Raw genomic sequence first — 25,835 nt, 5'->3', positions numbered from 1 at the left:
ACTACACACTCAACTACACTGTCTACTACACACACTCTACTACACACTCTACTACATAAACTCTACTACACACACTACACACACACTCTACACTACTACACACTCTCAATTACACTGTCTACTACACAAAGTCTACTACACACACGACTACATACTGTCTACTACACACACTCTACTACATAAACTCTACTACACACACTACACACACAGTCTACACTACTACACTCTACCACATAAACTACTACACACTCAACTACACTGTCTACTACACACACTCTACTACACACAACTACACACTGTTTACGACACACACTCTACTACACCCTCAATACACACTCTACTACACACACTCTACTACACACACTCAACTACACACTTTACTGCACACACTCAACTACACTGTCTACTACACACTGTCTACTACACACACTCTACTACACACACTCTACTACACACAACTACACACTGTTTACTACACACACTCTACTACACCCTCAATACACACTCTACTACACACTACTACACACACTCTACTACACACACTCAACTACACACTTTACTACACACACTCAACTACACTGTCTACTACACACTGTCTACTACACACACTCTACTACACACACTCTACTACACACAACTACACACTCTACTACACACACTCAACTACACACTGTCTACTACACACTACTACACACCCTCTGCTACCCACACTCTACTACACACTCTCAACTACACACTGTCTACTACACACACTGCTACACACCCTCTGCTACCCACACTCTACTACACACACTCAACTACACACTGTCTACTACACACACTGCTACACACCCTCTGCTACCCACACTCTACTACACACACTTGCAACCCCAGCTTTACACATCTGCTGCAGCTCGCCGGGGACTGCGTGACTGTGTGAATAGTACAGCCAGCTGTGTTAGATTACAGTTACTAAACTGGGCAGAGCACAATTAAAAATAATGTTCACACAGGAGTTTTGATACAGTAATATTAAAATGAACATCTGGAATAAAATGACAGTAATAAATTAATGAATGATTAATATCCAGAACTAAGTTATAATAAGAATCACATCTAAAATAACCGTCCAGGAACATTAGTATCAAGAATGAAGCTCTAATAAAACTAAGATCTAAAATAATATGCAGATAAAATTCATATCCAGAAGATTTCATGCAATTAATATGAACATTTTCATGTTTCTAAACTAGTGCGGACAACCTGTTAATGAAATGTGCTGAACGCACTTCTGCATGTTCTATTGCACAATTTCTGTCTTTTTGCAGAACTTAACATAAAAACGTGGCCTCTGCAAAAGTTACGGCTCATGTTATGTATTAAGCTTAGTCCCCCCCCCCCCACATGTTAAAAACAGCAAGTAAATAGAAATGGTTCACTAAAATTTCCAGAAAAATCCAGAGATTGTCCTCTCTGGAGAACATCTTATCTTCTTTACATTTAGTAGGTTGGGGCTACCTGTAAGAACCTGTAATTTGAGTTTTGTTGCGTTACAAAGATTTTTCACATGATTGTTCTTTTAATTATTTATTTATTTTTTTTATGATAACAATCTATATTAACTGAACACTGAAAAGGAGCGGAAATTAAGCTGCGACTTAAAATGTTTTGTCGCTGATTGAACGTTCCAGTCGGTGCTGCTTTTGGTCAGGACTGCAGGAGTCATGCACAGCGGTCACATGACCCAGAATGAGCAAGCCAAATACCTGACAAGATAAGACACGACTGATCCTGGATATTTGACACACACGCCCACACACACTCACAGCTCTCTCAGAATGTGGGAACGAGGTTCTCAGGATCCTGTGAAAGTATTCACGTCCTCTTTTGTCGGTCACAGTCTAAACAGTGTAATAGAAATTCATAATGTCAATAAAAAGTCTTTACTGTTGAATTATGGTTCATAGCAATAAGCTCTATACTGCCAGCTAGTGTCGTGGCCAACAGTGGAGGCTGTTATAGCAAGACAGGGGGGTCAAACTCCATATTAAAGCCCCTGGTTTTAAGAATAAGATGTCCAACAAGCTCATATGAGTGAAATATATTCGTGTCCACATACTTTTGGCCATATAGTGTGCATATATTTACATGCACAGAGAGCAGAATAAACCTTGAATTACTGATAAGGAATAAAAACAACTTGAGTAAAAAAGTACAAAAAAGCAGCTCAAAGTACTGATCAATATCTAGAGCTGCCGCAGGACTTCTACAGGAATCTGTTCTCTTTTTTTTTGTCAGTTCTCTTTTATTCGGGTGTGAAATAAAGTGCTGAAAGTTTCAGAGTGTGAGGTGGGACCAGTCATGAGGCAGTACAGCAGCTGTGCCAACACCACACACAAATGATCTAAGCCACTTATCCTCCTGGGTCGCAGGGGGTCCTGGAGTCTATCCCAGCGCCCATTGGGTAGAATTCAGGAAACACCCTGGACAGTCGACCAGTCCATCACAGGGCAGACACACAGACAGACACTCACACCGAGAGGCAATTTAATATCTCCAATTGGCCTGACTGCTTGTTTTTAGGGTTGAAACCCACACGTGGAGAACAGGGAGAACATGCAAACTCCACACATAAGGGACCACGGTTGCCCGGCTGGGGAATCAAACCCTGCACCTTCTAGCTGTGAGTCGCCCCTGCCAACACAGGAATGAAATCATATATAAGAAAAAGGACTCAGTGGTGAGGACTAAGCTATGTCTGAGCTTTGGTCCTCACTAATAGACCTGAGTAGAAGCAAAAACGTCATTTGAAAAGTACACATCCATCAAAAGTTTACTTGGGTATTATCTGAGTGAATGGACCTACCACCCTATTCTGGATTAAATAACGCATCCCTCAAACCAGCCTTCACTCAGCCTGCCCCTTTCCCTACTTAAAACTAGCTACTACAGAAGACTTGGGCCCAGTCCCATTTCACCCCTCGCCCCTACCACTTAGCCCTATCCCTCTGTTTTGCATGTTCACCAGTAGGGGTAAGGTGTCCCGATTCTTGTTGAGATAGAGGGGTAGGGTGAAGTGTTCGGACTACATGGGCCCTCCGAACGGAGGTTTTTCAGAGGCACTTCAAAAAGAGTGAAAAAGTGGCAAGACGGCTGAACAAGAGACCAAAGAAGCCAACACATTTCCCGTTTTACCTTAAATGGTGCAGAGGTTACATTCTGGCGCCTCAGGCATCAGAACCACTGCACCATTTATGGTGGAACAGGAAAATTCTAACAAGAGTCTGGTGAATATCTGACTTCAGCTTCATATCACTGAAGAATTAGGGGTGGGTGATAATTGCCCCCCTCTTTGAAGACAGATGATGCCCTAAATGTAACTAAAGCCCAGCAGTGAGGAGCTGAACTTTCCCCTCCTCTGCTGTCCCTGCAGACGGGCAGGGTCGCCTACAGAGCGGCGCTAGTAGCTGTTACTAAAGTGATGCTCTTTATTTGAGGGTCCCATTTCATAGAGGAAGATCTCAACCACGACCCCTCGTAACTCAGTTCCAAGGGGCAAGGAGACACTCGAAAATTGGGCCTTGGTGTAGAAATCTGACCGAGACATTACAGTGATGGTCAGCATTTCATCATGAAGAACCTTTCATTGAATTCTTTCAAGCTGATATTGAGGGCAGAGTTTCTGTTTCTGTTGGCTGCATGTGGATAACAGCAGTTAAGCTTGCTGATCTAATGCAGGAACACTGAAAACACTCAGCTGACTGTGACTCATCAGAGCGATGTCACATTCAAACAAATCCCACGGTGTCTCTGCACTTTCCTTCGCTCTCTTTTTCCCTTAAGCCTGCAATTATTAGGTTGGCAGTGGGCTTCATGAGCATGTCATCATTACACAACATACATGTGTCTTTTATTTTGTATTTTTGGGTCATGTTCATGTCCTCTAGCTCAGCCATTCTAGGACTGGGGGCTGGGGCACTCTGAGGGGCTACAGAGACATCAAACACATCTTAGAAGCTGAATCTCTTCCTAGTAAACTTTACGGTTTTTCATTTATTGGTTGCGCTACGTGAGAAAGAAGCATCGTTACTGAATCAGGGGGACAAAAACACACAAGAGTTCGCACAAGAAGCATTAGGCTGAATTTTTCACACCATGACGTACATCTTTACGCATTAACATCACATTCACAGACTCATAAAGAAGCTCTGGCTCGATGGTTAGGCCTCAAATGCAAAATCAACATTATACTGATGAAGCTATGATGACAGTAGTAGATCATTCACTCACATCCTCCGAAGACAGGTCCCTAATCATGTTTTGACTGAGTTCTCTTTGAATTCTCCTCCAACGTACTCGAAATCATCAGATGCATCCGCTCAGGGAAGGGAAGCTGTCCAAAGCATAACCCACAGTACGGAATTTTACCCACGTTATGTGCAGTTACAGATTTCCACCAGAGAGGTCTCCAAATCCCCAGTATGTTATTGAAAGGTGGTAGATCAGTGGTCACCAGCCCGCAGAGTCTATGTATCATGTGAGGTCCAGTCAGAGTGAGATGAGCAGCAGTGAGCAGTGATTGTGTTTTTGTTTTACCCAATTTCCTCCCCAATTTAGTCGTTTCCAATTCCACCCGCTAGTTAGGACTCCCCTTCCCCAAATCACATGATAATACCAATGCCAGGAGGTTGAAGGCAGCACAGACCTCCTCCGAGACACGTGAAACCAGCCACCGCTTCTTTTTGAACTGCCACTCACGCAACGTCATTGGACGGCCAAACGCGCTTGGAGGAAAGTACCAACCGCCAAATCTGTTACGTCAGCTAACAGACTCCTGCACTGACCAGCATCGTGTTGAGTAATGGGGGCATTCTACCCACCCAGAGAGAGAGAGGCCAATTGTGCTCTCTTGGAATCCTGGCTACGGACAGCTGTGGCATCACCAAGGATCGAACTCACGACTTTCTGATGAGAGGACCAACACTTAGACGGTTGCGCCACTCGGGAGCCCAGTGCTTTAAAGACTTAAAATGATGTCAGACTCAGGAAAATGTCCTTCACGTGTCCTTATTAAAGAAGGCCGAGAGGAAGACGTCGTGTTCTGAAACACATAAACTGGACGTCCGTCCCACCACCGTCTTTTAAAGATCAGAGCGTAAATTTTATCTCCTCTGCAGACCAGTTTCTGCTCCACCATGTTGAACGTTATAAAGATTTTATCACATGTCTGTGGTTAGATATGCTTGTGTTTACTCTCTCTCTCTCTCTCTCTCTCTCTCTCTCTCTCTCTCTCTCTCTCTCTCTCTCTCTCTCTCTCTCTGCTCTCAGTCTGTCTCTTTGCATTGAACCAACCAGACAGGCACAGCTTGATTGCACACTCGGACTGATTACACGCCCACATGTAAGTTTTTAATTCTTTTTTAGAATTAAAATGTTGTAGAGCTGTTTAGTCATCACTGTTTTAGTTTACATTCACATTCATATTACATTACAATCTCTCTCTTTTCAGTACTTGAAGATTCACTGTTCTACTAATACAGCATACTAATAATATACCGTTCTATTATTAATGCATAAGTCATTTTAATGAGTTATGAATGAAAATAAATGTCAATCTCATTGTTTTACTTGTTCATGGTATAAGTATTATTTCCTATCATGAATTGTGATGCAAGCATTAACGAATTTTAGATTAAGCAATACAAATTAATAGACTTTAAGCAATATTGATATTTCAACCCCACGACCCAGAAGGATAAGACTGATGGATGGGTGATATTTCAATGAAATCGGTGCAAATCTGTTTCACTTGCGTTTGGAGAGAAAAAATGGAGCTTAAAACAAAACCTAGCGTTAAGTACTTTCACTTATCCAAATTACTTCCACAGTGGATTTATTTTTTAATTTCAGTTTTCATTTCAAATAATTCAGCCCAGTTTTTGTTTGTTTTCTAAAATGTAGGCAAAGAAAAATGAATAAATGGCACATTATGTTTTCCCATGATATGTAAGTTGAAACCTTGACTACTGACCAATAATTGAATTCACAACCATTTGTCACTGTACTTGCACACTGTGAAATTAGACCTCTGCATTTGACCCATCCCTGCAGTGAAACACCCACATACACACTAGTAAACAGACACACGCTAGGGGGCAGTGATTTCACTTGCCCGGAGCAGTGGGCAGCCCTATCCACGGCGCCCAGGGAGCAACTGGGGGTTAGCTGCCTTGTTCAAGGGTACTTCAGTCATGGGCTGTCAGCCGAACCGGCAACCTTCCGGTCACAGGACTGATTCCCTAACCTCCAGCCCACGACTGCCCCTCCAGCCCACGACTGCCCCTCCAGCCCACGGCTGCCCCATGTAAAGGTCAAGTTTCATCTCTAAAGTAATCTAAGCTTCAAAATTAGCTGTTTTGACTGGAGCACTTCATTTAGGGAGACCGCCGAAAGGCCGGCTATGACGCTCAAACGACCACAAAACTCTACTACTCCTCAAGAAGACCTACACAGCAAACAATATCACATCACACAGCACACATGTGGGTGTTTAAGGATGGACTTCATTGTTTATTTACCTCTTTAATGTCCAGTCCAGCATTTTCTGCTCATTTTAATTCATCATTGATTGTAATTAAACATTATTTGCTTGTAAATCATTCATCCAGAAGAGCGTTTGTGAAACACGGATGTTTAACTCAGCAACATTGTAAATGAGGGTCACCCTCAATGTTTGTAAATGGTTACATAATGGTTGATTGATTGATCAATCGATCGATTTATTAAACAAGAGGGTCTGGCTCACAATCTGTTCTAGTCCATCCCACAGGTGTTGGATGGGGTTGAGGTCAGGCTTCTGTGAGGGCCAGTCAAGTTCTTCCACACCAAACTCACCCAGTCATGACTTTATGGACCTTGCTTTGTGCACTGGGGCTCAGTCATGCTGGAACAGAAAAGGCTCTTCCCCAAACTGTTCCAGGATGTTGGAAGCGTAGAATTGTTCAAAATGTCTTGGTGCTGAAGCACTAAGATTTCCCTTAACTGGAACCAAGGGTTCTACACCAAGTCCTGAAAAACAACCTCATATCATTATCCCTCCTCAGCCAAACTTTACAGCTGGCATAGTACAGTCAGGCAGGTGGTGTTCTCCTAGCATTCACCAAACCCAGACTCGGCCATTAGACTGACAGATAGAGAAGTACGATTCATCACTCCACAGAATATGTTTCCACTGTGAGTTCAGTGGCGGCGCATTACTCCACTCAATCTGAGGCTTCACCTGTAACTTTATTTGGTCTAACACTATGTGGCTGAGTTGCTGAGGTTCCTAAACGTTTCTGTCATTTCTTAATTTCTTTTTTTTGTCCTTCACACTGTGTGACTGTTTCATGATAAGTGGACATGATGAGCATGACTTTAACGTCCATTCATTTTTCCTTCTCTTGTAAAATGAACAGTTTGGAGAGACGAGGTTGAGCACTCATGGTTTTCTCTTTTTCTCTGTCAGAAAATGGATTCGGGTGGAAAGTTTACTTTGTATTCTGGAGATTTTAACCTTCTTGAAGAAAATTACACCTACTACGAATTGTATGATTATGAAGGTTCATGCTGTGGGACGTTGTGTGGTCAGGAAGCCAGCATGGCCTTTGAAGCCATCTTCATTCCCATCCTGTACTCCTTGGTGGTGGTAATTGGGCTCCTAGGTAATGTGCTGGTCCTGGTGGTCCTGTGGCAGAAGAAGAGGGCCTGGAGCATGCCATACACTTTTGTTCTTCACTTGAGCGTGGCTGACATCCTGCTGCTGTTGACCATGCCCCTGTGGGCGGTGGAGGCTGTGAATGAGTGGATCTTCGGCATTGAGCTCTGCAAACTGGCCGGAGCGCTCTTTCAGGTAAGGGAGGGGCTACAGGACAGTGTTAAGAGAGAAAGCAGAGTGTAGTTTTGACAGTCTGACAATAATAACAGTGAAGAAATTATATCCAGCATGAATCTGCACTGTCTAAAAGTAATATCTGTAACTACAGCTCTAATAGTTTAATAGAGTCAGTTTTGCCTCATTAAAAACAAATTTTTCCCTCAAAATTACAGGTGAACTTCTACTGTGTCATTTTCCTGCTGGTGTGCATCAGCTTGGACCACTACTTGTCCATTGTCCACGCCGTGCAGATGTTCTCTCTCAAGAAGCCCTGGCTGATCCAGCTCAGCTGCATGGCCGTCTGGTTCTTCTCCTTGCTCCTCTCCATCCCTGACTGGGTCTACCTGGGTGCTACAGAGGACTCCAGACGGGGTAAAACTGAGTGTGTCCATTGGTACCCCTCTGATGGGTGGCGTTTAGCCTCCAGATTGCTCTACCACGTGGTGGGCTTTGTGATTCCGGCCTTGGTGCTGGTCTTCTGCTACACCCGCATCCTGCTGAAGCTGCAGAGAGGCTCTCAGAGCCTGCAGAAACAGCGGGCTGTGAGGGTCATCCTGGCTTTGGTGGTGGCCTTCTTCATATGCAAGACTCCCTACAATATCACCCTCATGGTGGACACCATCCATGGCAGCCCAAGTAATTACATCAGTGACATCTGTGACTCCACGACAGCTCTGGATATCGCCATGACTGCCACTTCCACTCTTGGCTACCTGCACTGCTGCATAAACTCAGTCCTCTACGCCCTGTTTGAAGTGAAGTTTCGGCGCCACCTGCAGGACATGGTCAGGCCTATCAGCTGCAGGCTGTCTCACAGAAGCTCAGCATAGTCCAGGTGTGTGGACACCTCTCATGTCAGCTTTCTGAGATGAATGCCAAAATCACAGTGGTGGGAACAAGTCAGCAAGTTGCAAATAACAAGTAAGTCTCAAGTCTTGATTCTCAAGTCCCAAATCATGTCCAAGTCAAGACATTTGAGTCTTCATTCAAGTCCTGATTAGGTACAGGCGAGGCTCAAGTCGAGTCCCAAGTCCTAATCTTTGAGTCTAGTCTAAATTCTTCAGCTAATTTAAGGTCGTTTCATCCCTGAACATCAAAAATGATGGTAACTGTAGCGCAGTCGTTTAATCACAACACGTTAGTAGTGTGTGGCTGTATATAAAGGAAAAGAGTGGTGAAAAGAATTTTCAAAAGATGTTTGAACAGATGTTTTTGAAAAGATATTTTGGTAGCACTTTATTTGGACGTTCCACTGCAGATTCTTTGTAAGTGTTCAATGTATATTTAAGTAACATTCAACTGAATAGCCATTAAATACCACTATATTCACTAAATACCAATTAATTTCAACTGACCTTAAATTCAGTGTGAAAGAGTTTATTAAACCTGACCCGAAGCCCTAAACCTAATCCTCACCTTAACCTCAAGACAAAACCTACATCTACTCCTAACCCCAAACCTGACGATAATGTTGTTGATAATCAACTGAGGATCGCCAGAAAGTTTGTTAGTGATTTAAGTAGCTGTAGAGCATCTACAGGAGACCATCCAAATAAAGTGTGACTGATATTTTTTGATCACTTTGGGAGCTTTGGGGAAAAAATGAGCTCATAAAACAAATAATTTTCGATGGCAACTGAAACCAAATCAACCGAGCTTCCCCTCAGGGGAAATTGTGAAGTTGACAAGGGCTTGTTAAAATGAGTATTGAAACAGGTGGAACATAACGGCCCCCCAAAGAGGGATGACGGGTGGGATGAATGTCAGTCTTTGACACTGAACCACAAACAAAAACTCCAAAATCAACAGCGCACAATCCTGGAAGACACAGAAGACTGAATGGAGGAACTGCAGTGAAGAGAAGAGCCATCATTCCTACAGACTGGGAACGACATGCATTAAGGTGCTCACTGTGATCTGAGCGTCTTGATGCCATCAAACTAGTGAAAAGCCTTTTAAAGAATCTATTTGAGCCAAAAGTGTTGCATTTTTTGAGAAAAAGAAATATTTGCACTGTCCTGTGTCCCAGCGCTGCGAATAATGTCGCAATACTTTTTGTAGGGTAGTGTCTGAATTCTCTAGAATGTTGTTTATCTCTTTAATAAGACAATTTGTTCTATGTTCATGTTGTTTCTATTTTTGTATCACAGTTTGATGTCTTTATAAGAACTTTTTATGTCATTAAAATGAGAGAAATGAGACGTGATTTGATTGTGCACTTTCTAATACAGCCACAGGGGGACAGAAGAGCTCGTGTTATTGGAGAAACGAACTCTAAAGAGACGAGGTGCCCAAACTTAGTCCTGGTCCTGCAGAGGGATCTGAATATTAGAGCCATATATATACATACACACTCCACTATACTACACACACACTCTACTACACACACTCTATTACACACTGTCTACTACACACACTCTACTACACACTCTACTACATAAACTCTACTACACACACTACACACACACTCTGCACTCTACTACACACTCAACTACACACTCTCAATTACACTGTCTACTACACAAAGTCTACTACACACACTACTACATACTGTCTACTACACACTGTCTACTACACACACTCTACTACACACTACTACATAAACTCTACTACACACACTACACACACACACTCTACACTACTACACACTCTCAATTACACTGTCTACTACACAAAGTCTACTACACACACGACTACATACTGTCTACTACACACACTCTACTACACACTCTACTACATAAACTCTACTACACACACTACACACACAGTCTACACTACTACACTCTACCACATAAACTACTACACACTCAACTACACTGTCTACTACACACACTCTACTACATAAACTCTACTACACACACTACACACACACACTCTACACTACTACACACTCTCAATTACACTGTCTACTACACAAAGTCTACTACACACACTACTACATACTGTCTACTACACACACTCTACTACACACTCTACTACATAAACTCTACTACACACACTACACACACACTCTACACTACTACACACTCTACCACATAAACTCTACTACACACTCAACTACACTGTCTACTACACACGGTCTACTACACACACTCTACTACACACAACTACACACTGTTTACTACACACACTCTACTACACCCTCAATACACACTCTACTACACACTACTACACACACTCTACTACACACACTCAACTACACACTTTACTACACACACTCAACTACACTGTCTACTACACACACTCTACTACACACAATCTACTACACACTACTACACACCCTCTGCTACCCACACTCTACTACACACACTCAACTACACACACTCTACTACACACTACTACACACACTCTGCTACCCACACTCTACTACACACACTTGCAACCCCAGCTTTACACACCTGCTGCAGCTCGCCGGGGACTGCGTGACTGCGTGAATAGTACAGCCAGCTGTGTTAGATTACAGTTACTAAACTGGGCAGAGCACAATTAAAAATAATGTTCACACAGGAGTTTTGATACAGTAATATTAAAATGAACATCTGGAATAAAATGACAGTAATAAATTAATGAATGATTAATATCCAGAACTAAGTTATAATAAGAATCACATCTAAAATAACCGTCCAGGAACATTAGTATCAAGAATGAAGCTCTAATAAAACTAAGATCTAAAATAATATGCAGATAAAATTCATATCCAGAAGATTTCATGCAATTAATATGAACATTTTCATGTTTCTAAACTAGTGCGGACAACCTGTTAATGAAATGTGCTGAACGCACTTCTGCATGTTCTATTGCACAATTTCTGTCTTTTTGCAGAACTTAACATAAAAACGTGGCCTCTGCAAAAGTTACGGCTCATGTTATGTATTAAGCTTAGTCCCCCCCCCCCACATGTTAAAAACAGCAAGTAAATAGAAATGGTTCACTAAAATTTCCAGAAAAATCCAGAGATTGTCCTCTCTGGAGAACATCTTATCTTCTTTACATTTAGTAGGTTGGGGCCACCTGTAAGAACCTGTAATTTGAGTTTTGTTGCGTTAGAAAGATTTTTCACATGATTGTTCTTTTAATTATTTATTTATTTATTTTATGATAACAATCTATATTAACTGAACACTGAAAAGGAGCGGAAATTAAGCTGCGACTTAAAATGTTTTGTCGCTGATTGAACGTTCCAGTCGGTGCTGCTTTTGGTCAGGACTGCAGGAGTCATGCACAGCGGTCACATGACCCAGAATGAGCAAGCCAAATACCTGACAAGATAAGACACGACTGATCCTGGATATTTGACACACACGCCCACACACACTCACAGCTCTCTCAGAATGTGGGAACGAGGTTCTCAGGATCCTGTGAAAGTATTCACGTCCTCTTTTGTCGGTCACAGTCTAAACAGTGTAATAGAAATTCATAATGTCAATAAAAAGTCTTTACTGTTGAATTATGGTTCATAGCAATAAGCTCTATACTGCCAGCTAGTGTCGTGGTCAACAGTGGAGGCTGTTATAGCAAGACAGGGGGGTCAAACTCCATATTAAAGCCCCTGGTTTTAAGAATAAGATGTCCAAGAAGCTCATATGAGTGAAATATATTCGTGTCCACATACTTTTGGCCATATAGTGTGCATATATTTACATGCACAAAGAGCAGAATAAACCTTGAATTACTGATAAGAAATAAAAACAACTTGAGTAAAAAAGTACAAAAAAGCAGCTCAAAGTACTGATCAATATCTAGAGCTGCCGCAGGACTTCTACAGGAATCTGTTCTCTTTTTTTTTGTCAGTTCTCTTTTTTTCGGGTGTGAAATAAAGTGCTGAAAGTTTCAGAGTGTGAGGTGGGACCAGTCATGAGGCAGTACAGCAGCTGTGCCAACACCACACACAAATGATCTAAGCCACTTATCCTCCTAGGTCGCAGGGGGTCCTGGAGTCTATCCCAGCGCCCATTGGGTAGAATTCAGGAAACACCCTGGACAGTCGACCATCACAGGGCAGACACACAGACAGACACTCACACCGAGGGGCAATTTAATATCTCCAATTGGCCTGACTGCTTGTCTTTAGGGTTGCTCTTTATTTGAGGGTCCCATTTCATAGAGGAAGATCTCAACCACTACCCCTCGTAACTCAGTTCCAATGGGCAAGGAGACACTCGAAAATTGGGCCTTGGTGTAGAAATCTGACCGAGACATTACAGTGATGGTCAGCATTTCATCATGAAGAACCTTTCATTGAATTCTTTCAAGCTGATATTGAGGGCAGAGTTTCTGTTTCTGTTGGCTGCATGTGGATAACAGCAGTTAAGCTTGCTGATCTAATGCAGGAACACTGAAAACACTCAGCTGACTGTGACTCATCAGAGCGATGTCACATTCAAACAAATCCCACGGTGTCTCTGCACTTTCCTTCGCTCTCTTTTTCCCTTAAGCCTGCAATTATTAGGTTGGCAGTGGGCTTCATGAGCATGTCATCATTACACAACATACATGTGTCTTTTATTTTGTATTTTTGGGTCATGTTCATGTCCTCTAGCTCAGCCATTCTAGGACTGGGGGCTGGGGCACTCTGAGGGGCTACAGAGACATCAAACACATCTTAGAAGCTGAATCTCTTCCTAGTAAACTTTACGGTTTTTCATTTATTGGTTGCGCTACGTGAGAAAGAAGCATCGTTACTGAATCAGGGGGACAAAAACACACAAGAGTTCGCACAAGAAGCATTAGGCTGAATTTTTCACACCATGACGTACATCTTTACGCATTAACATCACATTCACAGACTCATAAAGAAGCTCTGGCTCGATGGTTAGGCCTCAAATGCAAAATCAACATTATACTGATGAAGCTATGATGACAGTAGTAGATCATTCACTCACATCCTCCGAAGACAGGTCCCTAATCATGTTTTGACTGAGTTCTCTTTGAATTCTCCTCCAACGTACTCGAAATCATCAGATGCATCCGCTCAGGGAAGGGAAGGGGTCCAAAGCATAACCCACAGTATGGAATTTTACCCACGTTATGTGCAGTTACAGATTTCCACCAGAGAGGTCTCCAAATCCCCAGTATGTTATTGAAAGGTGGTAGATCAGTGGTCACCAGCCCGCAGAGTCTATGCATTTATCTACACTAATGCATCCGATCCAGCCAATCAGGGGCTTCATTGGCTGGAGGAGGTTGTGGTTGATACACTAGACACTGCAGAATGGTAGTATATACACACGATCAATATATACATACACAATGAGTGCATGTATCACAAATAGCACATATGCAGCCAATGACTATTTATATACATGCCATATATACAGTCAATGAATTAATGTGTATATATATGTATATATATATATATATATATATATGTGTGTGTGTGTGTGTGTGTGTGTGTGTATATGGGTGGTCAGACCTATTTTAAGCATTCTGTGATACATGCAGTTATATATGATATATACTCATTGACTCTCTCTCTATATATAGTCAATGGGTATATATCATATATAACAGCAAAATAGGTCTGACCACCCAAATGTAGTTAAATGAAGCCACTGAGACAAAAAGATCATTAAAAAAACTTTTAATCACATGTTGAAGCTTTCAATGCTGAAATAACACATATATTGAATATGATTCCCACATTATCAGCCTTAATCTATGAGGCTGCTAAAGTGCCTCTGTTTTGAGGGCCAGTTCGGGTGTTGGCCTGCCTGCATGCACTCTGGCTCAAAATGGAAATTCCACTTGTGAGCACAAAAGGAGGTGGAATGAAGGTTTTCCTCAGCAAACATCTGCCTTTCAGTCCCTTTTTATAAACGTCCATGGGAAAATCCCACTGCAGATCCCCCAAGGCTGACAAAAAGGCCCCACTCAGAACAGAAAGCGATGCTTACGCAATGCTGGAAAGCAACACTTACTGTAAAGGGAACAACCACATGACCCTGACTTACAACATTTGCAGTCATGATGAAGGGGCACTTGTAAAAGGCAAATTCCCTCCAACAGTTTATGAAAATCACTAATGCATGACACACATTTGTCCTCGGATGGATGAAACAATCACATGAACGGAACAATCACATGAATTTAAGTGCTACATAGTTGACAATACAGATAACAAATAAATAGAACGCTTGGCTATAAATGATTACGTCAACATGGCATAACTGATCCCAGCATTCACTTTTAAAGTGCAACAAATAAAATAAAGCTCCTGTATTAGCAGAGCCAGTGTCCTTCCTACAGACATGAGCCCAGTAATACAGCAGTAACCCCTACATGGACTTATTACTTGGTTAACTGTTCACAATGTCAATTTTGAGCTAAAAGTAACATTGAGTTAGTAGTACAGTGGGCTGTATGGCCATGCTGTTGGATATATATATATATATATGTGTGTGTGTGTGTGTGTGTGTGTATATGTATATGTATGTATGTATATATATAATGTACACATTCTTTAAAAGAAAAAAACAATTTTAGATGTGGAAGCAAAGCTATTTTTTAGGTTAACAGTAGCTTATTATTCTAGGATGTCCCTTCACTTTTTAACAAAAAACATTTTTAACAGCCAAAGTATACCTGATATATTTCTATCATTCAGAACACTAAAAAAAACAAACGAATAATTCACAGATGCACTAAAAACTTAATGTCTTCATTTCTACAAGGCTTTTTGCTACAATTTTCTGTTCCACCTTAAATGCAGCTGTTACATACTGGCACTTGTACATGTGAATGAATGTAACTGCTGCACCACTTAAGGTGGAATGGGAAATCCAGATAAGGGGCATCACCACATTTCAACAAATGACTTATCTCAAGTCATTTGTCTCATTCCTGCACGCCATAACCTTCCCCCTCTGACTGTCAGACACTGATAGGATTTGGAAAATATTACAGTTCACACTTCAGTACTCTGAAGCAGCTTCTGAGGTATAAGAGGAACCGGAAATCGGTCTGGTGTCCATGTTAGGCTAAGGCTAACCACAACAGACCAGCAAATAGAAAGCAAAAAGTACAAGACTTTAAAAACGTGACTCCCTGAATCAGCCACTCAGCTAAATGGGTTATCAGTGACATGGTTTGCACTATTTCTACGTGGCATTATCTACCCTTATTTGAGGCCAACCAGCATAATGGTTAAGAAACAATGAAGAATTTAACCAGTAAACTGGATAAACTGGTCTACTGCCCACTACTATGCTGAGTTCCAAGAGTACCACACAGGGCCTAGCCAAGGGGTCGGCAACATGTGGCTCCACAGCAGAATCAGATTAGTAGATAATAATAAAATAATCCTCCTTTACAGTAAAATAAAGCTCTGCTGATCCTTCAACACCATTTAACAGTAAATGGTCTTAAACGCTGGAGTTAATGTAGAACTGCTGATTCACCCTTTAACCATGAAGATCAGCGCAGACTGCTGGTCACCATAGCAACACAGACAACAATCTCGCCTAGTTAGTAGCTAAAGAAACAAATGGCGAATGGACTTTTAGAAGCACTCCTTGTACGTTAAATCTGTCCAAAACTGTCAAACACTAAAAAGTCACGAGAAGTTTTTTTTATTGTTTTTTTAAGTTTATTTTACTGTCCTGTTGTGGCTTCACAGCTGAATTAGATTCATAGGTAAAAATAAAATAATTCTCCTTTACAGTAAAATAAAGCTCTGCTGATCGTTCAGCACAGTTTAACAGTAAATTGTCTTAAACTCTGGTTTAATGTAGAACCGCTTATTCACCCTTTAACCCTCAAGATCAGTACTCAGACTGCTGGTCACCGTAGCAACACAGCAGCCTTGCCTAATTAGTAGCTAACGAAACAACAAAGAGAAAGATTTAAGACAAACATTGAAAATTGTTTGAGATGAATGGACTTCTGGAAAAGTTTCCTGCTAGAGATCTAAGAAAAGTGGCTACAGCTGGGCTAAAGATTAAAGCAGAGCCAAGTAAGTCTGTGCTTTTGTTTATATTTTTTAGCCTACACTAGGATATCAGCACACATTGAGACATATTTACAGCCAAGATGGTAAAATGGACATAAACTGTTGTGGCTCCCAAGACAGTTCCATTTTTGTTGAAAGGACAAAACAGCTCTTCTTAACATTTGGGTTGCCGACCCCTGGCCTATCCATTAATCTACTAAAGGACAGTAAAATAACTCTTAATTGGACGTAATTTGGAGTAAGTATGTAGTTAGTACAAACATACTCTCACTAAAATTCACTGTAAGCGGGAAGCAGGTATCTACCTGCTGGGATAATATGTTGGTACTAAAACAGACTATGCTACTGCCGAAAACCTAGAAACACAACTGAATCTGGGCTGTAATTACATTCATTTCCAGTCAAGTGGCTCATTACGTTACTCATTTTTCAACAACTATTTCTGATGAGATTAGATACAAGATAATCCACTTGCATAAGGAACAAGGAAGTCAAGGGAAAATATGTGAAAAAAAGGAGATTCCCAAACTGGAGTCCAAAAAATGATCAAAAGCTACAGAGAGCCTCCTAACAACCACCTGGAAGACCTGTTGACACCAAAACCGTCCCCATCAGATAAACAGCACTAATTGTAGAAATCTTTCGGAGAGAGGAGACAATCAAGCATTTGCTAAAGAAGCTGCTGGCGATCTCAGAAAAATTGACTGACCATCCCCAAGTCCAGACCTTAACATCACTGAATATATTTGGGATGGTATATATGGATTATAAGAAGTGGGTGGTGTAGTGTTGTGGGTAAGACCTTTGCTTCTATGCTGGAGACTATACCAATAAGAGTCCTTGGGCAAGACTCCTAACACTTTTGCCTACCTATGTAAAAAATGATCAATTTGTAAGTTGCTGTGGATAAGAGTGTCTGCCATTGCCGTAAATGGGAAAGTGCGACCAGCTCGTAGGACTGAACTTTAAAAGTGTGGTAAAATATCCCTGCAGATTTCTGAGTCTCCTGAAAAAAATGGACGGTGTGGTAAAGAGTGGAGACTTTCTGCGCTGAAAAATAAATAATTGTAGAAATTGATCTGCCCACTGATACAGTCGTTGTTTTCTCAATTGCTGAGTAAAGGCCATTCTCCAGCAATGTTGTTATTGGCAACATTACACTAAGTTACTTTAAGTAACAAGGACCATACAGCCTTACCTAAATTCCCCTTTTTGCATAAGGAAAAATTTGCTCCCTTTAAAGCCCAACAGTATGCTTGATAAAAGTGGCATTACATTTTGAATGTGTCTTGTCTTCTATAACATTTAAGGCAACAATACAGATACATTGATTTAACATCCTGATTTAACTGATTTTATCGGCCAAACGATATAACGGTTAGACCTTTGGTCAAGGTTCAGTTGAAGGTTCAAATCCCTGAACACCTTCAGACTGTACTCTGGTCGTTTCTGAGTATTTGTTCTGTTTTCTGGCTTTCTGTCGTTTGTCCTAAGACATTCATTTGGTTCAGTGAACCTTTCTCCTCGGGTGATGCAGAGGCTCTTTCATCCACTTGCTCCAACTCCCACAAGGAAACGTCCCTGCTATGCAGTGACCAACCATCACACCTCAGGATGGATAAAACCCTGAGCCTGAATTTCCTGGAAAGGCCAAAGTAGATGAAAGGGTTGAGGCAGCAGTGGAGGAAGCCTAGAATTTCTGTGATGTTCACTGCTGTCCACTTGCTGTGCCTACACCCTTCAAACTGCCCTGTAGAGTCAGTGGGTGCAGACTGAATGGTGTCCACCAAGAGGGTGATATTGTACGGCATCCAACAGATGAAGAACACCACCACCAAGGCCAGGATGATCCGCATAGCCTGCAGTTTCTGCAGGCCCTGACAGCCTTTCTGCCGCCGCAGTAGGATGCAGGAATAGCAATAGAACAGCACCATGGATGGAATTAAGAAGCCCACCACGTGATAGAGCAGTCTCAAGGCTAAACGCCACCTATCACGGTACGAGTGGATGCACGCAGTTTTGCCCCCTAAACTGGCATTGCTATTGGCAATCAGGTAGATCCAGTCAGGGATGGAGAGGAGCACGGAGAAGAAAAAGACAGCGATGCAGATGAGCCAGATCACCAAGGGCCTCCTGGAAGATAACATCATTACGCCATGGACGATGGACAGATAGCGGTCCAGGCTAATGCAGGCAAGCAAGAAGATCCCATAGTAAAAGTTGATCTGTGGAAAAAACAAGAGAAAGAGTTTTAACTAAACCCACACATATAAACACAATAACACAGACAGACTGTAAACATTAAACCCAAGTCTATTTTTGCAGTGATTTAGGGGTTACGTCAGCTGCCCCCTCCTCAGACAGTACAGCCCCGATTTGCTGTAACTGGCTAGCCTCATGGAATGGGTAAAGATTTGCCTGCTCAACTTCAGGGCAGCGGTATGAATTGGGGCAGGTCATTAAAGATTAGTTTGGCAAAAGATTTGGCCAGTTTACCATCAAATCCCACCCCCTAGTTAGGACTCCCCCAGTCACACAATACCACCAGTGCTAGTAGGGCGTAGGAAAGCACAGGCTTCCTCCGAAGCGCCATCGCATCTTTTTGACCGCTAACACATCATTGGACAGCCGAACACACTCAGAAAAAAGTGCCAACTGGCAGTTCTGTTACGTCAGCTAACAGATGCCTGCACTAACTAGCATTGCGCTGAGTGACAGAGTGACAGCGGGCCATCGTACCCACCCAGAGAGCGAGGCCAATTGTGAACTCTTGGCCAAGGATGGCTGTAGCATCATCAGGGATCTAATTTGTGATTATAGGGCCAATGCTTAGATGGTTGCGCCACTTGCGAGACCAGCAAAAGATTAAATTTCCACTTGCCCCCGATGAAGTAGATCAAGTGCCCTCATTTTACTTCTTTAGTTGTAAACTGCAAGCTATTGTTGCTAACAAACACTAACAGTCACCAGTTTTTTTCGTCCTCATAATTTCTCTCAACCCACTTAAACCACATGCAGCTCTTTATTAAGGAGGGCGAGACTTGCTAATGTGGCTTGGCACACAGAATGACTCACCGTGAGCTATAAAAATGAACAAAACTGTGTAGCTGAACACTGCACACAGCCACTTTAGACAGCAATCAAAAATGCATGCACACACATTACGCCGGCATATAGACGCTAGATCACGTTCAGAATGTCTGTTTCTATCTATAAACAGATATCTTCTAGGTTATTTAGAATGTAGCTGCCTGATATGTTCAGCTATGCAGTGAAGTTTCGTCTGTATTTATAGTTCAAAGTAAGTGAAAACTGTCAAACGCTAAAAAGTCGTGAGAAGTCAGGTTCTTGTTCATCAGTCTCTTGTTCAAATTTTCACGTTCCACCTTAAATGGTGCAGCAGTTACCTTCTGGTGGCCCAAGCACCATTTAAGGTGGAACGGGACCATTTGAACAAGAAGCTGGCGAATGGGAAGCCTGGTAGAAAATCGAAGGTTGAGGGATATTTTACAAGAAACGTCCACTTTTGAGCAAAAGTTTCCTGCCAGAGATGCAAGAAAAGCAGCTATAGCTGAGCTTAAGCTTTAAGTTTATATTCTATTTTTTAGTCTATACTAGCACATCAGCACACACTAAGACACATTTACAGCCAAGATGGTCAAATGAACATGAAATGTTATGGCTCCTAAGGTGGTTTGGTTTTTATTGAAATGACAAAATGGCTCTTCTTAACATTTGGGTTGCTGACCCCTGGTGTAGACAATGACCCTCAAACATTATGAATTCCCCTCCTACCTTAAACAGCGCTCCACTCAGCTTGCAAGCCCCCGTGCTGAAGATCCACTCATTTGCAGCCTCTACCGCCCACAGGGGCATGGTCAACAGCAACAGGACATCAGCCATGCTCAAGTGAAGGATGAAGATATCCATCACAGTCCGGTTCTTATGAAACAGGACCAGCAGGACCAGCACATGACCCAGCAGCCCCAGGACCACCACCAAGGAGTACAGGACGGGGATGAAGGCAGCCATGAAGCCACCACTGGGCGGGGTGCAGTCTTCTTTATACTCATAATCTTTGTAGTCATACGTGAAGTTCTGCTCAAACATGCCCCCCAGGTCCAGCTCCATATTTCACTGGAAGAAAAACAGATTGTTATCTAGTGCGAGACGTTTACTGTGTATGTTGTTTTCAGTCAGTAGAGCATCCTAAACCGAAGGATTTCACCAAGTCCTTAACATTTGTGGATAATTCAGTGGTTAAGATGTAAACATAGCCATTCACAGTGGTTTGATGTGAAACAGCTCACTGTAGAGAAACGTCCTGACTTTTTTAAAGTGGTGCTGATAGGAACCAGGGGTCACCATGTGGTCACCATGTCTACAACGCAAATATAGCCATTTTATTTGCTATCCAAAACCACCAGTGAGTTTTATATGGAATGCTGATGATGGTAAAATAGCAATAACCCCCCCTCCCTTCCCAACCATTCATGTAATAGGTTTCTGTGAGGGAGCTTTTAGAGGTGGACGTCTGGTTTCTATCAAAACCACTGTGAATTATTCTGACTCAGCAATTTTGTCTAGAACAGAGGATTTCATACCAAACCACTCTGAACGACTTTGTTTACATCTTAACCAACAAACTACACAACATTTTTTTTTAAATAATGGAAAGTACAGTACAACAAAAGCAGAAGTACAAATGTCCAAGCAAGAAAAAAAACCCTGTGGTCCAAAAACTCCCGGAGAGCTGAGTAGAACTGCAGCGGAGCTGCTTAGTACAACCAGCTTCTATGAGCATAAGCACTGAAGCACAGCTCTTCTAGTTTTGGCCTAAAATAAAATGCTGAGCTAAAGTAATGCACTCAAGGAGCAGAACCAACAGAACAGAATGAATTAAACCACCAAAAAAAGGAAGTAAATGTGAATGACGGAAAGGAAACTGAGGTAAAATAAGCTTGCCTAGAAGTAAAAGTCATCCTGAAGCCCTCAGGAAAGCACCAATCAATTCAAATTCAACCAAAAGTCAATGTAACACAGTAAATATCATTACTTACTACAGGCCTCTGGTCGTGTTGAGCTGTATGTTACAAGAGTTGACAGAGACGATCGAGAGAGTATTTAAACAGTAAAAGTCACATGGCTGGTTTTCACACATTGAGGCAACAAGTATGAAGATAGTTTCCGCTCTTTGAGGCCAAGCAGCTGATCATGTATGATAAAACCACGAGATACACCCACACACCCTCAGCACACATCATCGCGCAGCACGGTAAACTCATAAACTCATAAACACGAGCCAAGACTCATCTGACCTCATACTGATATACACACGACTGTAGGAGTCCAAAGAAAAACAACCACCCGCCTTCGCCACAATAGCAGACAAAGGCTTGCCTGGCAGCTTCTATTGTTGTTTGTTGTTGTTTTTCAGGTTCCAAGCACGTAGAGCAGGAAACAACTTTGTTTTATTTGTCTTTGTTTAAAGATTTACAAGCTTATTATTATTATTCAGCTACTGATCTGAAGACTTATTCAGTAGAATCCATTAATCAATCACTACGAATCCAATTTTATGAAGTTTTGACAGAAAAGTGTAAATAAAAACAGACAGCAATGATCTGTAAATCCTTTTTGACCTGTATTCGGTTAAAAACAACAAAAATTTACAGGAGAGTGAAAAAACACGCTGGACTTCTCATGTAAGTCAATGGAACCAGACGTTTTTCCAAGTAAATGACATTTATCTAGAATATAAAGGACAAAATGCATTTTCAAATTACGTCAAAAACTGAAAAGGTACAACATTTGGTGAATTACAAGTTACATGTTTGTATTTATATGCTTATGTGAAATTTGACGCCTGCAACATGTTACAAAAACTTGAGACAAAGAAGGTGTATGTTTACCACTGTGTTACATCACATTTCTTTGTAAAAGTGTTCAATAATCATTTGGGAACTGAGGACACACATTTCTGTAGTTGTGAAAATTGATTTTTTTTAACATACAGCAGCTCACCAGTCCTAAAACAAAGTGCTGAGCAAAAATAAAGTTGAACCAACAGAACTGAATGAATTAAAACACCAAAACAGGAGGTAAATGTGAATGATTGAAGTGGAGCTGAGATAAAGTAGGCTTTGTTGTTGTGTATAGCGACAATCTAGTACCTGCAGTCTCTCACTAAGAAGCCACACTGTTTAAACATATGCAGAATGTGGCTTGACATTGTCTGAAACGAGCAGGGACGTCCCTGAAAAAGACGTCATCTAGAAGGCAGCATGTACTGCTTCAAAACACTTATATATCCTTCAGCATTAAAGTAACAGGGAGCACAGGGAAATATTGAAAATGTTTGTATATTAAACTTGAGTGTTATACATCCAGCAAAGCTTGAATGTAAAATATAAGATATAAAATTGAAAAAACACAGCTTAAATTGCTGCTCAGAACTGTGAGAACTGTGTGGGCCTGGCGAATAAGCCACTTGATTGACAGCTCTCCACACCCCCAGCTTGCCCCTCCTCTCATACAGAACTAACATCATTATCCAGCGTTTATAAGACAGTCACTGGACAACAAAGCCAAGGACAAACAGACGTGCAAATGGACAGATGAAGTAACACTCGATGGAACAGATGAACATACGGAAGAAGCAATACAAGAATGAATGAATAGACGAAGGAACAATGCCTGTCTATGAATAAAGCCTTGTGATTGGTCAGGGGAATGCTTATGGAAGCACTAGCCAAGATTAGGACCGCCCAGTTTATATCGAGAGGAGAGAAATATGGTGAAATATATCTGTCAATTGTTGGTCAGTGGAACATTATTCAAAGGAAATGCCTAGTACATGTTTACCATTTGCCTGAAAGAACAAGATTAACCCCTTAAAATCCCAGGCTTATCACACACATATTATTCAGTAACTACAGAGACTTCAGTACAGTAACTGGCTGAGATATTCTTATGCTGCACCATGACAGACACTGGATTTTGAACTTTACACTGGTAACAATAAGGGTGTGCCTTTTCCTATTCATTATTCTCAGGCACGGCACTAAAAGTTTCTGTTGGCCTTTACATATAGATGACATAAATCATCTTAAAATCTTTTCCAATTATCATAAGTATCTGTGTACCTCAGTGGTCATCAACCCCGTTCCTGGGTCCAACCCTAATCAACCCCACCTCAACCACCAATGTAAAACTTCAGAACTAGGCAGTGAAGGTAAAAAGATACCAACTGTGACCTCTTTCAGTTCTGTTTATCTTTTACAGTAGCTTCTCCGGCCATGAGTATGGGAAGTTACCACAGTCTGTGGTCACCTTACAGCTTCAAGAGCCACTACAATACTGCAGTGGCTGCCTATTGGCACATCAGCAAAACCGGTTAGTGCAGCACATTAAGTTTTGAAGCTAAAGTGCGGCAGAGTTGAAGGCCATGCTGGAGTTTGAGTTTTTGTGACATATTTTCATTTGGTTTGGTTGATTTCACACTGCAATCGATAAATGATATACCAAATAATACCCAGACAGTGAGCATATCGCTGCTGTCGGGATGAAACCATGTCCGTTTTTGCTGTTTTTCAGGTTACGACAAAGAAACGGCCCAGAATGACTTGGAAAAATATCTGGTTCCATTGACTTACATTAAAAGTAAAGGAGGTTTTGTCCTCCTGTAAAGTTATTATTTTGAGATACAAAGTTTTGTTCCAACAGCAGCGAGATATTGGTCCACTGGCTTGATAAGGTTGCCACCCTGCTGACAGTTTGTTACTGTTGGTCCAGCCATGAAGCACCTAGATTAGTGTCCTGCATACTAGTGTTTACTCTCCTCAAACAGATTTTGAATGCACAGGGACTTTTATTTCATAAAACAAAATAAACATTAAAAAAATAGTTTAATAGTAATGGTATGAAATAGTATAAAGTAAGATAAATATCACAAACTACTGAGAGAGAAAAACTAATGACTTGGCCTAATGTCAAAGGGTTTTATAGAAAATGCTGTTGCTGATCCTGAGCTAGATTAAAATTGTTTATTAAAATAATCTAAAGAAATAAAGGAAGAAGGAAAATCAGTAAATTGGACTGTGAGTGGAAAACGAATGATGATAAGTGGAATTTTGTCTATTACTGCCAGCTTTGCCAGCTGTGGGCCAACAGGGGCCCACTGTCCTCGTGCTATCAGGGACACATGGCTAAGGCTGGGCAATATGACGATATACAACATTATCGCGATGAATGATGTCACGATTTGATGTTCTGAACATATCGGGTATATCAACTGTACTCGTACCCTCCTTGAAAAGATGGTCCTTCAAGGGGTTCTATATAGAACCATGAACACTCATCTGCAGAACATTCTCCATCAGTCTGAAGAACCCTTTCACCAAGAACATTTTAGTCATGAGCAGGGTTCTTTGAATGTATATGGTTCTATATAGAACCATTTTCATTACTAAAGAACCACTGGAGCGTAGCACAAAACCCTGATCTATCAAAATGTTCTCATTGAGTTGCACCAAAATACAGACGCTTGATTTCTAAAAGACGGTTCTTCAAAGGTTCTATTTAGAACCACGCCTTCGACATAGAACCATTTCAAGAGCGCATGGCTCTTTGCGTGGTGAAACGGTTCTTCAGATTGGTGGAGAATGTGTTGTACGTGGTTCTATATAGAGCCTTTTGGAAATGGTTCTACATGGCACCAAACAGGGTTCTTTACTATCACAAGTTTGATGTCGTGACCCCTTTTTAGTGCTTTGTAGAATCCCACACAACACGTTCTCCATTAGTCTGAGGAACCACTCCACTGTGCAAAGGACCTAAGCATGAACGTTCATAGGTCTATGTAGGACCTAAGGGTTCTTTAGTAAAGAACCCTTGAGAACCACGCAGTATGGACCCTGAAAAAGCGTTTAGGCTGAAAACAATGTGAAGCGAAGTTTCCTGACAGAGTGAAAGGGAAATAGAGAGAGATTAAAG

At 41.5% G+C, this 25,835-nt stretch overlaps 2 protein-coding genes across 4 annotated transcripts in view; one reads left to right on the top strand and one right to left on the bottom strand.

Annotated features, from left to right (window-relative positions):
- The first annotated feature begins 5,328 nt into the window (after nucleotides 1–5,328).
- LOC119263055 (C-X-C chemokine receptor type 3-like) lies at nucleotides 5,329–10,004 on the top strand. The gene is made up of 3 exons (XM_037536815.1): nucleotides 5,329–5,380; nucleotides 7,487–7,870; nucleotides 8,068–10,004. Exons 2-3 carry the CDS (start codon nucleotides 7,490–7,492, stop codon nucleotides 8,722–8,724), a joined length of 1,038 nt encoding a protein of 345 aa, XP_037392712.1. The 5' UTR covers nucleotides 5,329–5,380; nucleotides 7,487–7,489; the 3' UTR covers nucleotides 8,725–10,004.
- A 4,453-nt stretch (nucleotides 10,005–14,457) lies between these two features.
- LOC108432334 (C-X-C chemokine receptor type 3-like) overlaps nucleotides 14,458–25,835 on the bottom strand; it is an 11,830-nt gene continuing 452 nt past the window's right edge. For 2 of the 3 annotated variants that reach the window (XM_017706089.2, XM_017706091.2), the window contains exons 2-3: nucleotides 20,637–20,978; nucleotides 14,458–19,066 (exon numbers count right to left, since the gene is read on the bottom strand). In XM_017706089.2, coding sequence (XP_017561578.1) covers nucleotides 18,269–19,066; nucleotides 20,637–20,972 — 1,134 coding nt within the window. In that variant the 5' untranslated portion in view covers nucleotides 20,973–20,978 and the 3' untranslated portion in view covers nucleotides 14,458–18,268. Of the gene's footprint in view, nucleotides 19,067–20,636; nucleotides 20,979–21,901; nucleotides 24,440–25,835 lie in introns of those variants that run through there. The other variant, XM_017706090.2, reaches the window with a different exon arrangement.

The sequence above is a fragment of the Pygocentrus nattereri genome, chromosome 3, assembly GCF_015220715.1.
Source record: "Pygocentrus nattereri isolate fPygNat1 chromosome 3, fPygNat1.pri, whole genome shotgun sequence".
Lineage (NCBI taxonomy): Eukaryota > Metazoa > Chordata > Actinopteri > Characiformes > Serrasalmidae > Pygocentrus > Pygocentrus nattereri.
Note: the sequence above shows the minus strand (reverse complement) of the source record. Positions and strands in the feature narration are given on the sequence as shown.

What these genes read in the sequence shown, in the direction of transcription:
- LOC119263055 (XM_037536815.1), top strand. Translation starts at nt 7,490, where the DNA reads ATGGATTCGGGTGGAAAGTTTACTTTGTATTCTGGAGATTTTAACCTT. An exon ending in TGGCCGGAGCGCTCTTTCAG is followed by an intron (nt 7,871 to 8,067) that starts GTAAGGGAGGGG and finishes TCAAAATTACAG; the next exon opens with GTGAACTTCTACTGTGTCAT.